Consider the following 24204-nt stretch of genomic DNA (forward strand, 5'->3'; position numbering starts at 1 on the left):
TCTCTTCTAGTCAAATCCTTAACCCTTGGCAACTACTGATGTGTTCTCCATCCCTACAGTTTTTTGCCTTTTCGAGAGGTAAATAAATGGAATCATATAGTGTGTGTTTGAGTCTGGCTTTTTTCACTTAGCAGAAGGCATTTGAGATTCACCTGTGCTGTTGCATGGTTCAGCAGCTTGCTCTTTTATAGCTGAGTAGTTATTCATTGTATGAAGGTGTCACCGTTTTATTTTGTTTTTAGTTAATTCTCCAATTGAGGGATATTCGAGTTATTTACAGGTTTTGGCGATTATGAATAAAACTGCTTTAACCATTCACACACAGGTTTTTTGTTAATCATTCATATACAGATTTTCATTACCCTTAGATAAATATGGTAAGTGTACGTTTAACTTGAAAAGATATTGCCAGGGGCACCTGGGTGGCTCAGTTGGTTAAGCATCTGCCTTTGGCTCGGGTTATGATCTCAGGGTCCTGGGATTAAGCCCCGCGTTGGGTTCCCTGCTCAGTGGGGAGTCTGCTTCTCCCTCTGTGTGCTCACGTGCTCTCTCTCAAATAAATAAATAAATAAATTTTAAAAAAGAAAAGACATTGCCGAAGAGTTTTCCAAGTTGGCTATCCTATTCTGCATTCTTACCAGCAACACGTAAGAATGCCAGTTACTTTCAGTTCTCACCAACCCTTAGTCTTGCCAATTTTTGTGGTGTGTGTGTGTGTGTGTGTGTGTGTGTGCAGGTGTGCATGTGTGTATAGACATGCTAATAGGTATGCAGTATTGATTATAGTTTTGATTTGCATTTCCCTAGTGACTAATGATGGTGAGCATCTCTCCATTGTGCTTATTGGCCATCTGTACATATAATTTGCTGAAGTGGTTGTTTAAATTGTTTACCGTTTACAAAATAAGGCTGTTTATTTTCTTTTTTCTGCATTTCAAGAGTTCTTTACTTACTTGGGAGACAAGTCCTTTGTCAGATATATGATTTGTAAATATGGCCCCCATTGTACGGCTTGTCTTTTCAGGTACTCTCTTATCAGTATCTTTGCAGAGTAAAATTTTCTAATTTTGGCAAAGTCAAAATTTTTTTATTTTTAACAATAGATTGTGTTTTTGATGTAGTTTCTAAGAACTGTTTCTCTAAATCCAACTTCACAAAGATTTCTTTTATGTTTTCTTCTGAAGCTTTAGGAGCTTCCTCTTACACATTTTGATTTATGATCTATTTTGAGTTAATTTTTGTATAACGTGTAAGTATAGGTCAAGGTTCATATTTGTTTTGCATGTGAGAGTCCAGTTGTTCCAGTATTACCTGTTGAAAATATCATCCAAGTGGGCCCCATGTAAATGGAAGGATCCTTATAAGAGGAACATAGGAAGGTCAGAGTCAGAGAAGGAGATGAAATTACAGAAGGAGGTTGGAGTGATGTCATTGCTAGAAGGGACCATGAGCCAAGGAATGCAGGTGGCCTCTAGAAGCTGGAAGATGTAAGGAACTGATCAGGAAAACACAGCCCTGCTGGTATTTTGATTTTAGCTCGTTGGACCCATGTTCAGATTTCTGACGGCCAGAACTGCAAGATAATAAATCTGTGTTGTTTTAAGCCACTAAATTTGTGGTAATCTTTTAGAGCAGCAAAAGAAAAAAGAAAGCAGAGAAAGCACCACTGAATTGCACTTCTCTCAAAATCAATTGGCTATATTTACGTGGAACTATTTCTAGACGCACTTCTGTTCCATTTTACTATGTCTTTGCTTTTGCCAATACCACTGACATGTCTTATTTAACCTGTCCTGAATTCTCTTATTTTTCCTGCTTCATACTCCATATCTTCAGGATGTGAAAAGCTGGTTAGTAGTCTTGGGAAAGAAAACCAAGAGATGCAAATCACAAAATACCATTTCAAGGTAGCCCTTTGTATTAGTTCTCTAGTGCCGAATAACAATCATCCCAAACCTAGTGTCCTAAAACAACAAATATTGATTATCTCACAGTTTCTGAGGGGCAGGGATGTGGAAGCAGCTTGTCTGGGTGCTTGCAGTGCAGGATCTGTCATGGGGTTGGCATGGAGGTGTCCATCAGAGCTGCAGTCATTCCTCAGCCCTACTGGCTGATGATCTACTTTCAAGGTCACTTGTGGCTGAGACCAGAAGATCTCCTTCCAAAATGACTCACAGATTGGCTGGTGTGTCCTCATTCCTCCTACGTGGGCCTTTCCCTAGGCTGCCTGACTGTCCCTACATCATGGCAGCTGGCTTCCCTTAGAATGGGTGAAGAGAGAAAGGGCAAGGGGGCTCACCTATACAGAAACCACTGTCTTTTTTTCTAACCTGACCTTGGATGTGACATTGTGTCACTTTGGCCATATTATGCTCATTAGAAGTGGGCTACCAAGTCCATTCTACATCGAGGGGAGAGGAACCTAGCTCCAGCTCTTGAGGGGAGGCATATAACAGAAGGTGCAGACATATCTTTGAAAGCACTACAGCCCACCCTCAGGCCACAAATGATTTATATTCCTCCCATATGCACAACACAGTCATCTAGAGGCGCCTGCGTGGCTCAGTGGTTGAGCATCTGCCTTCGGCTCACGTTGTGGTCCCGGGGTCCTGGGATGGAGTCCTGCGTCAGGCTCCCCTGCTTCTCCCTCTGCCTATGTCACTGCCCTCTCTCTGTGTCTCTAATGAATAAATAAATAAATAAAATCTTAAAAAAAAACACAAAACCTCAAAACAACAACACACTCAAGGGTCTCAACCCATCACTGCGCCAGCCCGCAGTCCAGAATCTTGTCACCTGAGTGTAGTTCAGGAGAGAAGCTCCTCAGGTGTGGTTCCTTAAGGTCAGCTCCTTGCATGTAGTTGTCATGACTCCGGAAATGGAAGAAGCAGGGCATCTGTGCCGCCCCTCCTGCAACACAGTGGTGAAACAGGCATAGGGTAACTGCTCTCCATATCCCTGTTCAGAAAAGGGAGCGAACAGAAGGATGAGTGGGCCTCAGCAATTCTAATTGCTGAGTCAGGCAAATTGTAGTCCAGTTGCAAGTTCCTTGACTGGGATATCAAGGCCTGGGAATAATTTTCTGTGATTCCAGACTCCCCTCTTGGAACCCTTGGTTCTGCCCTGCCTGACAACATTCCCCTTTCACACAAGCCAACATAGTTTGCTCCATTTTCCTAACTGAAGTTTATACAAATTTTTCCTACATTTTCTTTTAAAAATCTAACAGCTTTATATCTTGCATTTAGTTTTTTTTTTTTTTTTTTTTTTTTAAGATTTTAGGTAAGCTCTATACCCAGCGTGGCACTCAAACGCATAACCCAAGATCAGGAGTGGCATGCTTCAGCAACTGAGCTAGCCAGACACCCCTTATGTTTAAGTTTTTGATCCATTTTGAGGTAATTTTTTAAAAAGATTTTATTTATTTATTTGAGAGAGAGAGAAGGAGCACAAGCAGGGGTTGTGTCAAAGGGAGAGGGAAAAGCAGATGACCCCAGGAGCAGGGAACTAGACATGGAACCTTAAGTGGGATTCAATCCCAGGACCCCGGGATCATGACCTGAGCTGAAGGCAGATGCTCGACCAACTGAGCCATCTGGGTGCCCCCATTTTAAGGTAACTTTTATATAAAGGGTGAGGATAGGTCTTTTAGTTTTTGGCATATAAATGTCCAGTTGTTCCAGCACTATTTGTTTTTAGAAATTATTATTATTATTTAAAGATTTAATTAATTTATTTGGCAGAGAGAGAGAGAGAGCATAGGCAGCAGATGGGGCAGAGGGAGAAGGAGAAGCAGGCTCCCCACTGAGCAAGGTGTCTGATGCAGGGCTTGATCCCAGGATCCTGGGATCATGCCCTGAGCTGAAGGCAGATGCTTAACCAACTGAGCCACCCAGGTGCCCCGTTTTTAGAAATTATTTATTTTTCATTAACCTTATATCTATTTTATGTTTGCTTAAATGAGTTCCTGCTCCAAGGAAATTTCGGAAATGAAAGACTCTTCACATTGGGAAGGTTTCCCTTTAAGTTACCACAGGGACCCAAAACACTGCCATATGGACCCCTCCCTCCCTGTGTGGTGCAGAGTTAGCACTGTTTGTTGAAATGTGGCAGAAATAACCCTGATGCCGGTTCCCAGACTAGGCTTCAAGAAGCTCTGCGTGCTTCCTGACTCTGGAAGCCCAGTGCTGTGAGAACAAGCCCAGCCTAGTCTGCTGGGGCATGAGAGACCCTGTGGAGGAGTGAGAGGCCAGTTGTCCCAGCCAAGGTCAACCTGGACCATCTAGCCAATGCTCAAACACGTGGAAGATCCATTTGGGACCAGCATAGGAAAAACTGATTCAGACTTTTTGGGAATAATTTTGTAATACATGAGCCATATTTATAACATACATATGGTTTGACCCAGTCATTACAATTTGTCTCCTATTCTAAGGAAATCATTTAATGGAAAAAGTTATGTAAGTGACATTTTTTATAATAGCAAAAGTTTGAAACATCCTCCTGTTCATCAGTAGTGAAAGGATTAAGTTGGGGGGAGCACACATAAACAATGTAATACTGTTACAAATGATGATATGGAGCACCTGGGTGGCTCAGTTGGTTAAGCATCTGACTCTTGATTTCAGCTCAAGTCATATCTCAGGGTTGGAGACACAGCTGCTTTGGGCTCCTTGCTCAGCAGGGAGTTGGTTTCCTCCTTTTCCCTCTCCTTCTGCTCCCCCCTTGCTCTCTCAAATAAATAATTAAATGAATCTTTAAAAAAAAAAAAACACCGAAAACAAATGATAATATAGCTCTAATGGAAACTGTCCATACTACACATTTGTCAATAAAACAAGTTAGAAATCATCATACATTTTATAATGTGAACTTGTATTTGAATAATATATAACTATGTTTGTGCATTAAAAAGTGTCTAGGGATACCTGGGTGGCTCAGCAGTTGAGCTTCTGCCTTTGGCTCAGGGCCTGATCCCTGGAGTCCCAGGATCGAGTACTACGTCGGGCTCCCTGCATGGAGCCTCTTTCTCCCTCTGCCTGTGTCTCTGCCTCTCTCTCTCTCTGTGTCTCTCGTGAATAAATAAATAAAATCTTAAAAAAAAAAAATAGAAAAGTGTCTAGAAGGAGGTCTATAAATTATTAATGGGTTTTCTCTGAGAAGGTGTTAAAAGGATTTTTTCATTTTCTACATTGTACCTTTATGTATGTGAATCTTTAAAAAATGAGCAGCTATTTTTTAAAATTTATTTTTATTTTTTTGAGAGTGCACATGCACAAGCATGGGGGGAGGTGGGGAGAAGGGGCAGAAGGAAAGGGAGAGACAATCTTTTTTTTTTAAGATTTTATTTATTTATTCATGAGAGAGAGAGAGAGAGAGAGAGGCAGAGACACAGACAGAGGGAGAAGCTGGCTCCATGTAGGGAGCCTGATGTGGGACTCGATCCCAGGGCTCCAAGATTATGTCCTGGGCCGAAGGCAGACACTAAACCACTGAGCCACCCAAGGATCCCCAGGGAGAGAAAATCTTAAGCAGGCCTACGCCCAGCATGGAGCCCAGCACGGGGCTCAATCACACAACCTTGAGATCATGACCTGAACTGAAATCAAGCGTGAGACACTTAACTGACTGAACCACCCAGGAGCCCCAGTGTCTATCTATTTTAATAAAATTGACCATCAGAAAAATGACATAACTTGCATTTTGGGAAAATAATGTATATAATATATATAAAAGGTAAATGCAATATATGTAAATATTAATCATATATAATACACAAAATTTAATGTATAAAATTTTAATATATATTAATACATACAATATAAAGATTAGTACAGTATAATATATATAGCTAGACTACAAAGTTGCATGACCATGTTTGATGGCTCCTAGGTGTAACCTTTGGGGTGTTCCTAATGGAGTTGCTTGTTCATTGGATTATGGACTGTCCACACCCTAATGCAGTATATCCATCCTCCCACTGAATGGTAAAGTTGCATATATACATCGTAGCAACAGTTCAGGCAACAGGCTATATTTGCAAGAATATTGGACTTGGATTTCAGCTTCACTATTGGCTCTTCCTTTAGAGTTTGTTTCTTCTTCGGTAAAATTGGGCTTCATTCACCAAAGAATGAACATTGATTGGGTATTACTGCGTGCAAGCCCTTTGGCTGAGTGCCAGAGACCCTAGCTCCTGCCCTGCTTCCCTCAGACTGGTGACGGGAGAATCCATCCCTAAATGAACACAAATAAAATAGGAATGGAATTCCTGATGCCAAGCTGTATTTTTAGTGGTTTCATTAAGTAGAAGAAATGAGACTGGATCTATCCTGAATGTAGTGGCCTGAGTTTTCAGGCTCAGTAGCCAAATTGCCTGAGTTCAAATCCTAGCTCCATCAGGGTTTGGGGAATGTTGCTTAACATCTCTTTGATCCAATTTTTCTCCATCTCTCAAATAGAAACAAGAACTGTAAATACCTCATGTGGTTGTTGTAAAGATTAAATAAGTCGTTATTTTATTTATTTTAAAAAAAAGGTTTATTTTAGAGAAAGTGTGCATGTCTGCTAAAGTGGAAGAGAGAGAATCCTCAAACAGACTCGCTGTTGAGCCCCGAGCCCTACAAGGGGCTTCATCCCAGGACCTGGGATCATGACCTGATCAAAAATCCACAGTCCGCTGCTTAACCAACTGAGCCACTTAGGTGGGATGGAGAACACAGCAGACCAGCTGTTGCTTTTTTTCTCTTTTTAAAGATTTATTTTATGGAGGGAGAGAGTGCATGTGAGTGGGGAAAGGGGCAGAGGAAGAGAATCTTCAAGCAGACACCTGAGCTGGACACACGGGGCTTGATCTCAGGCCCTATGAGATCATGACTTGAGCCTAAACCAAGAGTCAGACGCTTAACCGACTGAGCCACCCACCTCCTTGGCCATATCTAATCCCACACAGTTGACTTGCTTCAGACCATCCTGCCTGCTATGGTCTGAATATTCGTTTCTCTCAAATTCATATGTTGAAATCCTTACGCCCACTGAGACATCCAGGTACCCCTGGACCAGCGGTTTCTAAGACAAATGTGACCAAGCTGATGTCAGAGGGGCATCTGGTTGTGACAGTGTTCTCTCCTCTGGTGACTTCCTTAACGTCATCTGGCCAACTAGGTCAGTGTCCACTTACTCCTTCGCTAGTCTGTGAACATCCTCCAGAGGCTTTATGTGCCATTGGCAAGAAGTGATATTCCTAGGCAGAGGAGGGAGCTTCTGAGGCTTGTACTGGAAACTGCAGACCAGCTCTCCAGGCCCATGTGGAGAAGATGGGGCAGTCAGCTCCTTACTAGGGGCTGCTGATTCTGCCCATTATGTTAAGAGGTGTGCTGTTTGTCTTATTGTTCCATTCATGTATGGCTTCTAAAATAGCTCTTAGAGTTCCAGTCATTCTATCTGTATTTCTCTTTTTTTTAAATAAAGATTTTATTTATTTATTTATTCATGAGAGACACAGAGAGAGAGGCAGAGACACAGGCAGAGGGAGTAGCAGGCTCCATGCAGGGAGCCCAATGTGGGACTCGATCCTGGTAACCCGGGATCAGGCCTTGAGCCAAAGGCAGAAGCTCAACCACTGAGCCACCCAGGCATCCATGTATTTTATTTTTCTTAATGATTTATGCAATCTGGGTAAATTAATAAGCTCTTGTATTGGACATATATGTCTTGCAAATATTTTTGTCATATATATTCCAAGGATTTTTGCCGATTTATTATGTCTTTTGTTCTCAAATTGTTTTTCTAACATGATGCCTTTTCTCTCCAAAGCGAATTTTACAAGAATCTTTTGCAAGTATCTTTGCTACACTAGGATGGGTCAGGAAAGCTGGAAAGCTTTCTGTAAGAAGTGACTTTTAATTCAAAATTCCATGGGTGAGAAGCCCAAATCAGGTGAATAGAGCAGGGAAGAGGGTTGCTGGGAGGGAAGAACATCTGCCTCATCTCTCCCATGGTATCACCTCTTCTTTCAGCACGTCTGTTCCACTTACTTCTTGATACCGACTTCCCTCCTTGGCTCTTTCTTTCTCTAAGATTTTATTTATTTGTTTGACAGAGAGAAAGCAGGAGCAGGGGAAGCAGCAGAGGCAGAGGGAGAAGCAGGCTCCCCGCTGAGCAGGGAGTCCGATGTGGGGCTCCATCCCAGACCCTGGGATCATGACCTGAGCAGAAAGCAGACGCTTAACCAACTGAGCCACCCAGGCATTCCCTCCTCCTTGGCCATACCTGATCTCACACAGTTGACTTGCTCTTGGCCCATCCTGCCTGCTATGGTCTGAATGTTTGTTTCTCCCAAATTCATGTGTCAACATCCTTACACCCACACTGAAGGTATTAGGAGGTGGGGTGTTGGGAGGAGCCTAAATCCAGGAGGTGGAGCCCTCATGAATGGGCTTGTGCTCTCACAAAAGAGAGCACCCAGAGTTCCCTAGCCCCCTCCTTCATTTATTGTATCCTAAAGATACATTAAATCTGGGGCCCTGCAGAGTTCTTACTGGGACCTGACCATGCCTGGTCCCTGATTTCAGACTTTCAGCCTCCAGAACTGTGACAAATAAATTTGTTGTTGATTAACCACTCGGCCACGGTATTTTGTTCTAGCAGCCCCAAATGGACTAACACACTAGCCTTGATTATTCTCTTCAGCGTAGCCCCTCCCCCCTTCAACTGGACTATCTCAAGAGTCAGTTTTTAAGTCTCGGGTGAATTTGCTGCACTAGCTCATCCAGTCACAGGTTGGCTGGCTAGCATGGAGTAATGATGGTAGAGGCTAGATAATATGAAATAAAATGATGCGGGTGCCTGGGTGGCTCAGTTATTAAGCATCTGCCTTCAGCTTGGGTTATGATGTCAGGGTCCTGGGATCAAGCCCTGTACCATGCTCCCTGCTCAGCGGGGAGCCTGCTTCTCCCTCTCCCTTTGCTGCTCCCCTTGCTTGAGCTCTCTCTCAAATAAAATCTTAAAAAAAAAAAAAAAAAAAGTAAAATGATGGCACTTCAACAGGAACTTAGAGTGGCAGTCTCCCCTAAGAAGGGATGTTATTCTGGCACATGATGACTGATATTTATAGTTCAGCATGTATCCACCTTCTCAGTCTTCACATCAGTGAAGGACTTTATGGACACTCACATATGGATCTGTGTATCAGGTGGCTTAGGCAAAGTTAGGCTGTAGGAAAGATGCTTCCTAAAATCTCAGTGGTGGGGCACCTGGGTTGGGCATCTGCCTCTTGATTTCAGCTCAGGTCATGATCTCAGGCTCGTTGGGCTTTGAGTGAAAAGTAGGCTCAACATGGAGTCTACTTGAGAGTCTCTTTTTCTCCCTCCACCCTCCCCTTGCTCCTGTGTACGTGCTCTTTCTCTAAATACATCTAAAAAATATTTTAAAAAAATCCCTGAGGTTTATAACAAACATTTTGTGCATGTGACATGGCCAACGCTAACTGGCTTTGGCTCTGCTGAATTCCATATGTCTTCTCACTGCAGGACCCAAACTGAAGGGGATCGTTTATCTAGGACACACTGATCACCTGGTGGAAGGAAAAGAGAAAGATGGTTGAACCACATGATAGCTCTTAAAGCTAATGCTTGGAAGGGGCATATATTACATCTGTTTACATTGCACTGGCCAAAGCAGCTCTACGGCCAAGCCTGAGGTCAATGAGGAGGAAGGATACTCCCAAAGAGAGACGCAGTAAATATTTTGAACAAATAAACATTCTCCCATAGTTCATCACAGCCAGTTGTACCATTTGGTCTTGTTTTGCAGGTGAGAAAACTCAGGCTAAAAGAGCTAACTCGATGGAGGTCATAAATTCCAACTCAGCTCTCTGGTTTCAGAGTCAGTCTTTTCTACCATTCAGTCTCTTTGGGGGATCTTTTCTCTCTTTACACCTGGAATTGTACAGGCACCTGGAATTGTAATTTATTCAGGGCACAACGGCTTCTAATGAGCCCCAGAAGCTTCTCCATGAACATTTCTATGGAGGTAAACCACCTCTGAGAGCTTTCTGGAAGTATATGGAGCTAGAAAGAGGGGGTCGGGCTTGGGGAATTGCCTCCATGAGAGCTGACTCTATTCCATTTAGTAATTTTTTTTTAAACTGTTGAATTATTTATCTGCTTTATGGGTTTGTAGATCCTTTGGGCAGGGATCACCTATCAATCTATCACTCCTTTTTTTTGTTTCCTGTGTGTGTGTACGTGTGTGCGTGATGTGGTGTGTCTGAGCTCCTCAAAGCTATTTTTCTAGGTAGTTTTAGAAACTTCCAGATTGCATTGGATATTTATACTCACAAAAATTATTAGTGGGGTGGAGAGAGTGCAACTCCTCTGCTTTTGCCAAAGAGCAACAATTTTAGATTTCGAGACCTAGGTGCGGCAGCTCAGTGTGTCCTGGGGTGGGGGTGCAGGGGAGAAGTTACAGCCGGTGGAGAACACATACTTCACTATGAGCGTCAATTTCTGTTGATTTCCTTTGCCTTTCGCTCGGTCGTACTCGTTTTAGAGTCCCTGGCGTCCAGGTGCCCGGTGCTGCGTGGTAACAGCTGCGCGGCTGGACTGGCCAGACCTACGGAGTCCACCAGGGCGGAGTGAGGCGCCCAGGGCGCTCCGCTTAGGGGGGTGCCCTGCAGGAACCCGAGTTCTCCCGCCCCACCTCAGCCCCGGTCCCGGGGTCCATCATGCGTTTCCTAGAACTCCGCAGCGTGAACGTGCCCGGGCGAGCTCACCTGTGGGAGGCGCCTGCCCCCTCCCGTGCCGGCCACGCGGGAGGCCACGCGGGAGAACCCGGGGCTCGCGGCCGCCCGGAGACCCGCCCGGCCCGCGGGGCCCCCTGGCAGGTGACGGCGTGCGCGTGTCCGGGCCCGGCGCGGCGGAGGCAGCCAGAGGCGCTGCGCGCGTGGCCTGCGCGAGGCCGGGCGGGGCGGGGTCCGCGTGGGGGTCCGCGTGGGGGTCCGCGTGGGGCCGCCCCGCCCTCCGGGTCCGCGGCGGCGGGCGTGGGGAGGCGCGCTCGGAGCTTCCCCGTGGCGGCTCCGGGCCCGAGAGGCGGCGGCAGGAGGACCGCGGGGGTGGCAGGGCGTGCCCGCGGCGCGGCGGGGCCCGGGGGAGGAGGGCCGAGGGGCCCGCGGAGGGCTCGCCGGACCCGCCGCGCGCTCGGAACCGGCCGAGGAAACTAGTCGGAGGGAGGGGCCGGCGCCGGGGCCGCGGCGGGGGGCGGGGGCGGGGAGGGGCAGGGGCAGGGGCAGGGGCGGCCGCAGCTGCATCCAGCCCGTTGGCTTCCTTCCCAGCTCTCCTTCGCCGCCTCCCCTTCCTCCTGTATGAGTCAGGCGTTTCCCGGGGATTTGGAGCAGCCGCGCGCGGCCCGGACGCCGGAGCGGTAGCGGCGGCAGCAGCGGCTGCAGGAGCAGCAGCAGGAGCAGCAGCGGCAGCGGCAGCAGCAGCAGCAGGAGCGCCCGCGCCGGGGCCGCCACCGCGCCGGGCACCCGCCTTCCGGGCGCGCACGGACCATGGAGAGGGCGGCCCAGGGCGCGGACGGCGGCGGGGGCAGCGACAGCAGCAGCCGCAGCAGCAGCCGCGCCACCTCGGCCGGGTCCTCGCCGTCCTGCTCCCTGGCCGGCCGGGGGGTGTCCAGCCGGTCGGCGGCCGCGGGGCTCGGCGGCGGGGGCAGCCGCAGCAGCCCGGGCTCGGTGGCCGCCAGCCCGTCCGGAGGGGGCGGCCGCCGGAGGGAGCCGGCGCTCGAGGGCGTGCTCAGCAAATACACCAACCTCCTCCAGGGCTGGCAGAACAGGTAACGCGCCCCCCCGCGCCGCCCTCGCTCCAGGTGGGGCGCCCCCCGCAGCGGCGGGGCCGCGGGGGGGGGGGGGGAGCGCGGGGCCCGGGCCCTCCGGAGAACGGCTGAGGCCGCGAGGCACGGGGCGCGCGCTGTGTGCCTGGAGCCGGTCCCGCCGGAGCAGTTCTCTTCCTTTAAAACTTCGGGTGTTTAGAGCCGCCGCCGCCGCCGCCAAAAACCTACCACTTCCCCGCACGTTCCGGAGCGCGTGCTACCTCCTGCCCAGTTGGTGGCCCGAGACCTCCAATCTCTGCAACAGGAGTTTTTTTTTTTATTTTTTTTTAAACACCCTCTCCCCTTTGGAAATGGACAGCTTGCTCTTTGAATTATTGTCATTCTTTTTCTCCCTTTGGGTGGCTTTTTTTAAGTTCTCTGCTCACTCATTCTGTCCCCACCTTTGGGAGGCCTAGTTACGGCCACGTGGAAGGATGGAGATGTCCAGGGAAGGGGTGCCCAGCCCACTTGTATTGGTGGTAACTGTGAGGAACAACGAAGCCTAGTGAACAGGACTTGAAAGGAGCAGATGTGGTACTGCTGTTTACAGGGTTTTTTGTTTGTTTTTTTTCTCCCCACTTTGTTTTTCAAAATCGAGCCATAGGTCCGTGCAAGAAGAATGGGGTTTTTGGAGAGGCTGTTGATGAGTCCTGCCCTTAAGCGTCCTGCCCTTAATCGTCCTTGAAACTTAGGACTTGGGGTTCTTGAGGGTGCTTTTGAAGTTTGAATCACACCCTGGGGAGCTGTTGCTTCCCTCTTTGGTTAGACTAGCTTTCTTGGTGCTCTCTCCCTGCAGATGGATTGGAAATGTTCAGATTGCTTCCAACCGAAACTTTGATCAGGCAGTTATGTACATGGAACTAGGAGGACGGTGACTGCCCAAGTATGGAAACTGAGTTTTTATACTGGTGTTATAGACAGAGAACTTTCTGAGTCACCTGGGTTTCCTCGGAGATCTGCTCCTATGTCAGTGGAAGTTGCACTATAACTTTTGAATCCTTTTATTTCTCAAAATAGCCCTGGTATCTGCTGTTGCCTCTCCCTTTTCCCCTTCAATTTCTGAAAGCTTAAAAAGAACAGGTAGACTGTGTAGGATGAGAGAGAGATGAGATGACTAAATCTGGTTGCAGTGCTTGGTAATTGTGCCTTGCTGGTGTGGTTTGTATGTTCGCCAGTCACTTTTAATGCTTTTTTTTTTTTCCAAGTAGCTTATGAGGCCAACAGAGATTTTACCCTGGATTACAGTTGTTTCACTTGGGGACGGTATTTTACCTGCAATGCATATTAAAGGATTTGTTCTTTGCAGTGGATTTAGGAGGAATTGGAGTCACTCATGCTTTTGTATAATTTTAAATCCACTGAGGTATTTAGGTTATGCCAGATTGAGAAGAGGCAAAATTAATAATAATAATAATAATAATATCTACGTAATTGCAGGCTACATAGGTGAAATGCACTCATACACTTAAGAGGTTGTGAGGTCTCATCTTTGTTGAGTTTGTTTCCTGTGATCTATAGCCACTAGCGTTTATTCTTAACCACAGCAGACTCACTATTTTCTAAGTCAACCACCGACTCCAAAAACATTATCTCTTTCTAATGGTTAATGTTTCAGTGTCCAGGTCTGTGAACTGTGGCTGAGGGACCATTAGTGATCTGGAGAGGATTTATGATGACTCAGTGATGGCACATTTTTCCCTTCTCAAGGGGAGGTCTGGAACAGTGTAAAAAAAAAAAAAGAGGAGGAGAAAGACAATATATTCACTTGTTCATGAGTTTATTTATCCAGAGACTATTTATTGAGGATCTACTATGTGCCAGGCACTCTTCTATGAGCAGGAGCTATTCCAGTGTGCAAAGCACACGTGCATCTTCACTTGAAGTAGTGGAGAAGATGCAGAATTAAAAAGTAGAAGGAGTCCAGAGCTCCCTAGTCTAGGGGAACACCTTGGTACAAATAGTGGGGGACCCGATTCAAATTCCCTTGACTTTTGAACCTCATGGCATATCTTTTTAAGCTGCCTGCAGTAAATGACAAATCTCTAGCCACAAAATTCTTGGTGTGTATTTCCAGGCTGCCATGCTGTTGACCATGCCCTTTGCCAGCTCCCAGGATGTGGTACCTATCACCCAATAGCAGTTTTTACTCTAGTGTCCTCTTGTCTGATCTCGTGTTGCTATATAGTTTATATTCTAACACTCCGTTTTGTATCCTGTTGGAATTTACTAGTAGCACACTTGGCCCCATCACCACCCATGGGGAAGGCAGTTTGGGCCAGAACATAAAGTAGGTGACATAAAAAGAGGCCACAGGAGAGAAGACGGCACATTGTGGGACACACTCAAGTCAGGAGAGTACATCCAGGGTATAGGGCTCACACTCATTGAGGGAGTGTGAAAGAATGAGAGCATGGCGAAAATGTACATTAAGGAAACTCTATAATTCATTATTACGGTTAAAAATATTTCAAGTATAGTAAGGTATAGTTCTATAGGATGGTGTTAAAGAGGAAATCCATCTAAATGAACAAAACAACCTCAGAGGTGGCAGGTGCTATGAAGATTAAAAAATACAGTTGACCCTTGAACAACGAAGAGGTTAGGGGTACCAATCCCTACAGAGTCAAATATCTTTATATGACTTTTGACTTCCCCAGAACTTCACTATACTATAGTATAGTATATACTATATAGTATATAGTATATAACTTCACTATACTAATAGCCTACTGTCAACTCAAAACCTTACCAACAACATAAACAGTTGATTAACACATGTTTTGTGTGTTATGTGTCTTCTGTATTACAATAAAGCAAGCTGCAAGCTACAGAAAAGAAAATGTTATTAAAATCACGAGGAAGAGAAACTATATGGTATTGCTGTATTTATATAAAAAATTATGTATAAGTGGACCTGCACAACCTGAACCCCTGTTGTTCAAAAAATGATAAAAAATAAGTATTTGTGGAAATAATTTTGTGTGGATCTAGTGTCTTTACTAGATTTTAATTCAGAGCACTGTCTTTTCACTTAGTTTTTTGGTTTTCCTATGGAGTGAACCGGCGGGGAGAGTGAGCCCCAGGAGTTTGGAGAGGCAGATTGCACAGTGCCTTGTAGGCCAGGGGAAGAATTTAAGGCTCTGTTTTGGTGGTTCAGAAGGATTTTAGGCAAAGAGGTGAGCCGGTCTGATTCGTATTTTAAAAAGTTTACTCAGTACTCTGTGGAGATGAGATTTTTAGAGTCAGACCAGGAAGCAGAGAGACCACTTAGGAACTCCTCATGGGGGTCCAGGAAGAGGGGCTGGGCACAGGTACGTGGGGTCAGGACAAGTGGAGAAAAAGTATAGTAGTGGAGTGGAGAGGATAGAAGTTGCCGATGGGTTGGATGAGGAGGTGAGAGAAAGGGGCCAAGGAGAACTTTTGAGTTTGCATCTCTGGGAGACTGAGATGGATGTTGAGGTGTCCTTTAGAGAAATGAGGTTTGCAGGGGAGGAACATATTTGCAGGGGGGATGGAGGACAACCAGGAGTTCCCTTTGGACTGTGTTCAATTTGAGATCTCTATACCGTAAGAAATTGGCTATATGAACTCTAATTTGCCCTAAGGTTAACTTTAGTCTCAAACCCAAATGGAACTATTTTGAGTTTGCTTGTGACATCAGGTGTTTGAGAAAATAATTTCTAATTGGATCTAGGAAGTGGTATTTAAATATTTGAGAGTCTTCATTGCCATTCGGTTTTTATTATCTGGAGAAAAGAAGACATTGCAAATATGAAACCTGCCTCCAGTTTGTGTGTGTGTGTGTGTGTGTTCATTGCCATTCGGTTTTTATTATCTGGAGAAAAGAAGACATTGCAAATATGAAACCTGCCTCCAGTTTGTGTGTGTGTGTGTGTGTGTGTGTGTGTGTGTGTGTGAGTGAGATTGGTGGGGTTGTAAGAACTCAGTAGAATATTAAAAAGCAAGGGGTACCTGGGTGGCTCAGTCGGTAAGCATCTGACTCTTGATTTTGGCTCAGGTCATGATCTCAGGGTCCTGAGATCAAACCCTACATCTGCTCCACACTTAGCAGCAAGTCTGCTTGACCTCCTCTTTCTCCCTCTGCCTCTCCCCCCACTTGTGTGCACCCTCTCTCTCAAATACATAAATAAATCTTTAAAAAATATTAAAAGGCAAATCTTGAATAGGATAAGTAAGATAAGTATCAGCAAAAGAAAACCTCAGGCCAGTAGTGGACGTTTAATTGGAATGTAAGGGGAATGTGGACTCTGACGGCCAAACCCCAACATCAGTATTTAGCACACATGTCACCTTGGGCTGTTTCTTCAATTGCTCTGGGCTCCTGTTTTCTTTTCTGTTAAATGGAGAAAAGATGTTAACCCTTCTCATTAGTTCAGTGTGAAGATTACGTGAGGATACTGGTCTGTTAAGCGGCTGAGAATAGTGCATAACAAGATCTGGAGAACCGGTAGCTATTATTGAATCTTCAATTTGTCCCTCTTAAGTGGATCGTTTCTCGTCTGTAAAGTTCTTGGTTTATTTTCTGAATGCTGTGGTTACCCTGGAACTCCATTAACGTGATCATCCCAGAGTTCTTTGGAGAGGATATGATGGTTTGGTTTTGATGACCATTTTAAAACTTGGAACCTGGGAGCCTGGGTGGCTCAGTAGTTGAGCATCTGCCTTCAGCTCAGGTCATGCTCCTGGGGTCCTGGGATCCAGTCCCTCTCAGGCACTCTGGGGGGGAGCTTGCATCTCTCTCTGCCTATGTCTCTCATGAATAAATAGAATCTTTAAAAAAACAAAAAATAAACTTGGAACCCAGCAAACATTTGCATGACAGGTGACTTACTCCCCCAGCCTCCAATCCCTATCTCCCTTCCCTGCTTTATTTTGCTCCATAACCACCACCATCTGACATGCTCCACATTTTCCTCTTGTCTCTGCATGAGATGTAAGCCCCTTGAGGACAGGGTATAAATCATCTGCTTTGCTCAGTGCTGTACTCCCAGTGTCTTGAACAGGGTCTGGCATATAATGAGGGTTCAGTAGATAGATACTATGGAATAGCTCAGGGACTGAATGGGTGACAGAGAAGAAGTTAAAACAGGGTTTTCTTGTGTTTTGACCAGTGTTAGCTACTGTTATTGTAATTCTTGGTTCTCTACCTGCTTCTGTTTCCTCGTCTCTAAGTTCACATGTCTGTCATTGGCCCTGCTCTCTGCAACCATCTGTGTCTTCAGGGTCAGAAGTCTGATCTATCTTGTGACTGAGAGCCCACCACTGCCCACATTACGTGGGCCTCTCATGGCCAGATATCTAGGGCCTGCTCTCGACCTGATTTGCTTGAGTGACATTCTTTGAGAATGAGTGTTTAGCCTCTGGTCAGAATTTTCCAGGGTTTTGGGGGCTACTTGGCTCATTTAGAAAAGTCAGGGGGGAACATGCATTAACTTTTAAAACCACACTGAATTAAAACGAACGCTCTTGAGTACATTTTAGAGGCAGTTGGTGCTACTGGGGTTGATTTTCAACCTGGGTTTTATGTTCTTGCCCACGTGTACTTAGAAAGTATTCACACATCTTGCTGTCTGGCTTGCCAGATTGTTGGGAGCCTGCATACTCAAACCCTTTCAGGACACTGGGTTACTTCATGGACAGTAATAATAGAGGGGTGGTTGTCTAGGTGACAAAGCAGCATATAACATGATTTATTCACTTATGATTCAGAATATTTATGGAGCACCTGCCAGGGTTAACCACTCCCTGTGGGATGCGCTCTTCCCCTCCCTTTTTGAAATGTATGCGTATTTGAGGAGAATTCACGCCAAATGGTTACTATGGTTTTCCTTTGTTGATGGGATTGTGGGTGATATTATTTCTCCTCTTTTCTTTTTTTCCATCATTATTTTTCCTGAGGTGAACTTTTTTTTTTTTAAGATTATTTATTTATTTATTTATTCATGAGAGAGGCAGAGACATAGGCAGAGGGAGAAGGAGGGCTTCACTCCGGAAGCCTGATGTGGGACTTGATCCCAGGACCCTGGGAACATGCCCTGAGCTGAAGGCAGATGCTCAACCACTGAGCCACCCAGGCATCCCCAAATTTTAGATTTTAATATAGTCACATTAAAAATTTTTTTCCTCTGAGTTCTTTTTAAGTCCTGTTTAGGGAATCTCTGCCTACTCCCACGGTAATGAGGCTGTTTTCTTTAAAGAAAAAAAAAACAGCTTTTATTAATTTGAATATTTCTTAAAAGTTTGAGTTGCGATTAGAGGGATATGGACAGCCAGCAGAACCAATACTGGATTTAAGGCTCCCAGTCTGTATTAGTTTCATACAGCTATTGTAACAAATGACCATGAACTTGGTAACTCCCAGCGGTAAGATGTTTATTTTCTCATGGTTCTGGAGGCCAGAAGTCTGAAATTAGCTTCACTGGGCCAAAATGAAGGTGTTGGCAGGCCCATGCTTTCACCAGACATTCTAAGGGACGATTAATTTCTTGCTTCCTCCAGCTTCTGGTGGCTGCCGGCATTCCTTGGATCATAACGCCTCATTCCAGTTTCTGCCTCTGTCTTTACGTTGCCTTCTCCTCTGTGTGTGTCAGGTCTCCCTCTGCCTCCCTTTTAGAAGGACTCCTCTGATTGCATTTAGGACCCAACCAGATCACCCAGAATAATCTCCCCTTTTTCGAATCCTTAGTGGAAGCATGTCTGCCATATACCCTATAAGGTAGCACTTGCAGTTGCCAGAGGTTAGGACGCGGACATAGCAGGGCTACAGTATGGCACTCACAGCCCCCATAGGGGCATCACTCTAAGGTGGTTCTGAAGCCCTCTACCTTCCCCATCCACCTTTCCCACCCTTCACTGGATGCCCTGGTGACAGCCATCTCTGTTTGTCAAAGGCTTGCTGTCTTGACTGCAAGTGGGCTGGTCAGGAAGGCTTGGTGGATTCATCCATCTCTGTCTACTAGACAGACCCTTGGCCAGATGCAAGGTAGGCACCGTTGTGAGGGAAATTCTAATGCCAGTGAGCAAACCTAATTTGCTTTTAGGGCAAATCAGACTTTCTTTGGGCTTTCTGTAAATACCAATGAGCGATCAGTTTGGAAGTATGTATACTTGTGATCCTCTGTGTTTTCCATTTTGTCATCTGAATGACTCATTAGCTGAAGACTGTTTTTTAAAAGTACAATTAAATACAATAAAATGCATAGGTCTCAGGTGTTCCGTTTGATGAATTTTGGCAATTGTTGACACCATGTCACCACTGCTTCAGAAAGTACAGAACATTCTCTGATCCCCCCTGCCCCCCTCCAATTTTCCCTGTGCTCCTTGCTAGTCAAGTTCCACTTCCTCTATGATCTTTTTCTGATTTTTAGCACCATGAATGAGTTTTGTCTGTTCTTGGGTTTATATAGATGGACCAGTATAGGATATCCTTTTGGAGTCTGGTTTATTTCCATCAGCCTGATGTTCTGAGATTCATCTATGTTGCTGCATCAATCAGTAGATTATAATTTTTTAAAAGATTTTATTTATTTAAGAGAGAGAGAATGAGAGAGAACACAAGTGGAAGGGAGGAGGTAGAGGGAGAAGCAGACTCTCTGCTGAGCAGGGAGCCTGATGTGGGGCTGGATCCCAGGACCCTGGGATCATGACCTGAGCCAAAGGCAGATGCTTAACTGAGCCATCCAGGCGCCCCTGTAATTTGGTTTTTGTTATTGTTGTTGAGTAATATTACATTCTGTGGTATACCAGTTTACCCATTCCCTCGTAGATAGACATTTAGTTTCCAGTTTTTGGCTATTATCCATAAAACTTCTGGATATAAGTTTGTATATAAGTCTTTGTGTGGGCATGTGCTTTTATTTCTCTGGAATAAATTTCCTAGGGACTGGAATTGCAGGGTCATAGTGTAGGTGCCTGGAGAAGCTCCCAAAGTGTTTTCCAGTTTAGCAGAACTATTTCTCACTCTACCAGCACTGTATGAATGAATGGGTTGCTCCCCATCCCAGCCAGCTTCTTAGAGGGGTAGTTTGTAGAAGCCCGGGCTGGTGAAGTGGTTAGAACTCATTGCCAGCTCAACCTCTTTTTTTTGGAACTTGACCTTGGGCAAGTCACTTAACTCTTTGGGCCCTGGTTTGCTCATATATAAAATGATAGTAACCATGCAGTGTGCTGTGAGGCTGCTACAGGTGGCAGGCCTAGCACAGTGGGTGGTGCACAGTAGGTCCTGGGGTGGCAGGCCTAGCACAGTGGGTGGTGCACAGTAGGTCCTGGGGTGGCAGGCCTAGCACAGTGGGTGGTACACAGTAGGTCCTCAGGTGAAGTTTGTCTCCTGGGAGTTTAACATTTTAGACCAGTGAGTAACTTCATGGAACTGAGGGGGCAAGTTGATGATCATTTTAGCCCCAAACTTAGCAGATAGGCAGGTGTTTCTAAGCCCTTCCTCCTCTGCACAGGGACCTAGGTGACAAGTTATTTGATTCGCAGAGTGGATGACTGTTTCCATTTGCTGCTTATTAGTCTGTGGTTCCTCAGAGTCTGCTCCAGTGGACAGTTGTTTGAAAACCCTGGGAAAAAGAAGAGATGTGGCCTTTGTGTCCCGAAAAGAGGTTTGAAATGATTGTGCCGGAAGTGTGGGAGGCTTTTTGCAGCTCTGCCTGGCTCCTGCCTGATGCGATTTGGGGCCAGGCCAAGACAGAATTAAAAAGAAAACCTTCCAGAATGTGATTTTTGATAACCCAGACTGGATCGAATATGGTCACAGCCCAGAAAGAAAGTGCTTTATTTGTGTGCCTTGTGCAATGACATCAATAATTATGATAAAATTAGGAAACATTATACACAGTCCTGTGGCAAGCCTATTCTTTCAAGGTCAAAGGAGGCATTTGAGCCCTGAATAACTTTTTCATGTTTTGCTGTAGTTTTCAGAGGGCTATTTATGTTTTCGTGTGGTTAGGTCCCTTTCTATAAATATTTTGACGAAAATATAACCAGTTGAAAGGCAACCAACATCAGTTTCTAATGACTCTTTTCTAGGATGTGTTAAGTGTTTATTTGCAAAGCCGGTTATGTGAGCAGTGACCTCTGAGTGGAGGAGGAGTGTGGGGTGAAACCCCCCTTACCCCCCCAGAAGCAGTAGAATTCATGTTCTCCCACATGTGGGTAGACCTGGGGTTTTACCTGAGCCATGTGTTCAGGGGAGGGAGTTGAACGGGTTTGGTGATGGGTACAAGTGACCCTCGACTGGTTCGCAGTGGTCACTCCATCTGATGCATGTTGGGCTGCGAGCAACATGATGCAAAACCACCACCACAGTTTTCCCGGGTGTTTTGGTTGTTAAGTAGAGTCTGGACAGAATTGGGAAACTTTCCAGGTCCTGAGTAGGCAGGCAGTATCAGCCCCCAGATACGCTCCGCTTTGCTGTAATTAGGCCTGGTGGAATGTTCATGCCACACATATTTGTTGGGCACCTTTTGTGTGTATGCCAGATGCCAGGCGAGATGCTGTGGATGCGGGGAGAACAAGCCCAGGCGAGATCTTGAGTAGCCGACAGCCTCAAACAGGGGTGGGCCAACTTTTCCTGTAGAGGGCCAGGTAATTAAGATTTTCAGCTTTGTGGCCTAGCCAGTCTCCATGGCAACTATGCAACGCTTCGAGTTGTAAACAAGTAGGGTGCTTCATCTCTGTTGCAACAAAACTTTATTTACAAAAACAGGTGGTGGGCTGGACTTAGCTTGTGGGTTGGAGTTTGACCATCCCTGCTCTAAAATGACACCTAGAGCCCTTAATCAAGTAGTGGAGGCAGCCTAGAGTGGTGGCTGAGTACAGATTCTGTGGTCCAAAAGCCTGGGCTTGAATCCTGCCTTGGCTGTTTACTACCTGCTTGACTTTGGACAAGCTGGAATAACCTTTCTGTACCTCAGTTTCTTTATGTGTAAAATGAGGGTGATAGAGTGTCAGAGTTTTCAGATTGACCGAGAAGTGTTGTGTGAAGGGCTTAGGACAGTGACTGGCACTCATCAGATGCAAGCTGCTGTAACCACACAGGGTGGTGAATGATCCCTAAGGGAAGCACCCGGCAGTGAGAGCACCGAGAGCACCAGCTCTGCCTGGGGATGGACGGGAGAGGGAGAGTGGCAGGTGAGCGAGACCTAGAGTGTTGAGGAGAGAGGTTCACCATGCAGACAGGAGCCGGGGGAAGGCTTCCCTGGAGAAGGCTTTGTGAGTACAAAGATTTGGAAGCATGAAAGGAGGAGGTAGATTTGGTGTGGCTGCAGTACAGGTTGTATGTGGGGTGTGGCCTCTTTTACAGTAGGCTGTAAAAGACTACTGCATGAAGGACCTCTTACAGGGCTGAGACCACAGATCATAAACTGTCAGTGTCACTAGAAAGAGGGAATACATTTGTGGGTCCAGGAAGTGTTAGATTTTACATTATCCCATTTAAAATGAGATGGGGTATTGCAGATCTCTTCATTCTATCCTTCTTCTATAGTCACAGGACCCCAGGTTCTAGCTAGATACATAGTCCTAGATAAAACTGTATTTTCACCCTTCATCTCCCTCACAGCTAGGGATGGCCACGTGATGATATTCTAGACATAGAATAAAGTCCCTCACAAAGTAGTCTTCTGGAATCATCTTTGTACCCTTCCTTCTTTTTCCTTTGCTCTTGGAATACAGACATAGGGCCTGCAACTGGAATACAGATGTGGTGGTTGGGATCCCAGCCCCCATCTTGAGGCTTGAGGGGACTGAGATGAAGGCCATCAAGACAGAAGAGACTTGGCCTCTAAGGATTTCATTGATCAGAGCCACCTCACAGATCTTGGGCTGCCAACCTCTGGAATTTTCTGCAAAAGGGAGAATAAGCATTTTTAAAAGCCACTATTTGGGATCTCTGGATGGCTCAGTGGTTTAGTGCCCGCCTTCGGCCCAGGGCGTGGTCCTGGAGTCCCAGGATCGAGTCCCACATCAGGCTCCCTTCGTGGAGTCTGCTTCTCTCTCTGCCTATGTCTCTGCCTCTCTCTGTGTCTCTCATGAATAAATAAATAAAATCTTTTTTTTTTTTTTAAAGCCACTATTCATAGCCAGATCTAAACCTAACTAAGGCAGTAGATTCTCTCTTCTCCAGATGAAGAAAGTGAGGCATATGATATAAATTGCACCGTTGGTAACTAGTGGAGGCACAGTGTGTCTGACTCCAAAGTATGTTTTCTTTCCACCACTCTGGAAAGAACCTAGGGATCGTCAACCCTCTCATTTCATAGATGAGATCATGGAGGGCTTTGCCTCAGGGTAGACCTGTACCAGCTCATTTCATTGCGAGATAATAGTTCTGTTTTATCCCCCACTCTCTCTCTCTCCTTGCCGTGGCCTTCCCAAAGAAGGGGCCTCATGTTTTAATTAGTGGTTTTGTTTCCATCCCATGGGCTGGGTCTCTCTGCGTGAGTCGGTGGTGTCTGGTGGTGGTGGTCTTTTTCCCTGGTCAGAAAGCAGCACTGTTTCAGGGCTGTGTGTTTACAGCCTTCACAATCCTCCTTAGTAATGACTTTCCTTGCTTGTACTGTCCTTTCTTCACCTGGGCTTTTAGGGCTGGCCGAGGGGACTCCTTGGCCCTTTGACTTTGCATGAGAACTGGCAGATGCATCTTGATTTACACAGAGGCTTCCCAGTTTATTAAACTCAGAGTATGGACTTCGGCCGAAAGGGGTCACATGTTTTGAACACACTTTGCTTTTCAGATTCTTGTGTATCTGAGTTCCACCCTAATACTAATACCTTAAAAATGGGCCTCCCGACCCCCTTGGCTAACCACATAGCATAGAATTTTTCTGTGTGCGAATTCCAGCTGACTCATTTAGTGGATTGGTCCCTAAGAAGTTGAACAGGGCAAAAGCCAGTTTGTGCTCGTAAGCACTGTTGAGAGAGTGCTGCTGCATGTTTATTGTCTAGAAGTTCACATTTATGTTGCTCTTTGGACTAGCAAAATTCTTCACGTAATTTTTATGAGCCTGGCTGGTGTACACCTTTTTCTTTTTTTATGAGAACTCTGCTCTTGCTACCTTGGCCCAAAGTGTGTTTTAACACTCTTGGAGTCAGTTAATTCAGTTTCCTGTAACTGAAATTTTTCTGTCAAATGTCAGTTTTCATGATTCCTTTAGAATGTGCTGAAACTCAGGAAAATAGTGTGAAATAACAGCCCAAACTCCAGTGTTTCCTCAGACTGAGTAAGAAGATAAGCCATTTTTATGGGGCACACCTAAAGATCCTTCAGAAAATCTTCATATTATTATTATTATGTTTAAAGATTTTATTTAT

At 45.6% G+C, this 24204-nt stretch overlaps 1 protein-coding gene across 2 annotated transcripts in view; it reads left to right on the forward strand.

The window, feature by feature from the left end:
* Positions 1 to 11551: 11551 nt before the first annotated feature.
* The window catches only part of OSBPL10 (oxysterol binding protein like 10), a 296044-nt gene continuing 283391 nt past the window's right edge, over positions 11552 to 24204 (forward strand). For both annotated transcript variants that reach the window (XM_038570616.1, XM_038570617.1), the window contains exon 1: positions 11552 to 11832. In XM_038570616.1, coding sequence (XP_038426544.1) covers positions 11552 to 11832 — 281 coding nt within the window. The remainder of the gene's footprint in view (positions 11833 to 24204) is intronic.

This window comes from Canis lupus, chromosome 23, assembly GCF_011100685.1.
Source record: "Canis lupus familiaris isolate Mischka breed German Shepherd chromosome 23, alternate assembly UU_Cfam_GSD_1.0, whole genome shotgun sequence".
Lineage (NCBI taxonomy): Eukaryota > Metazoa > Chordata > Mammalia > Carnivora > Canidae > Canis > Canis lupus.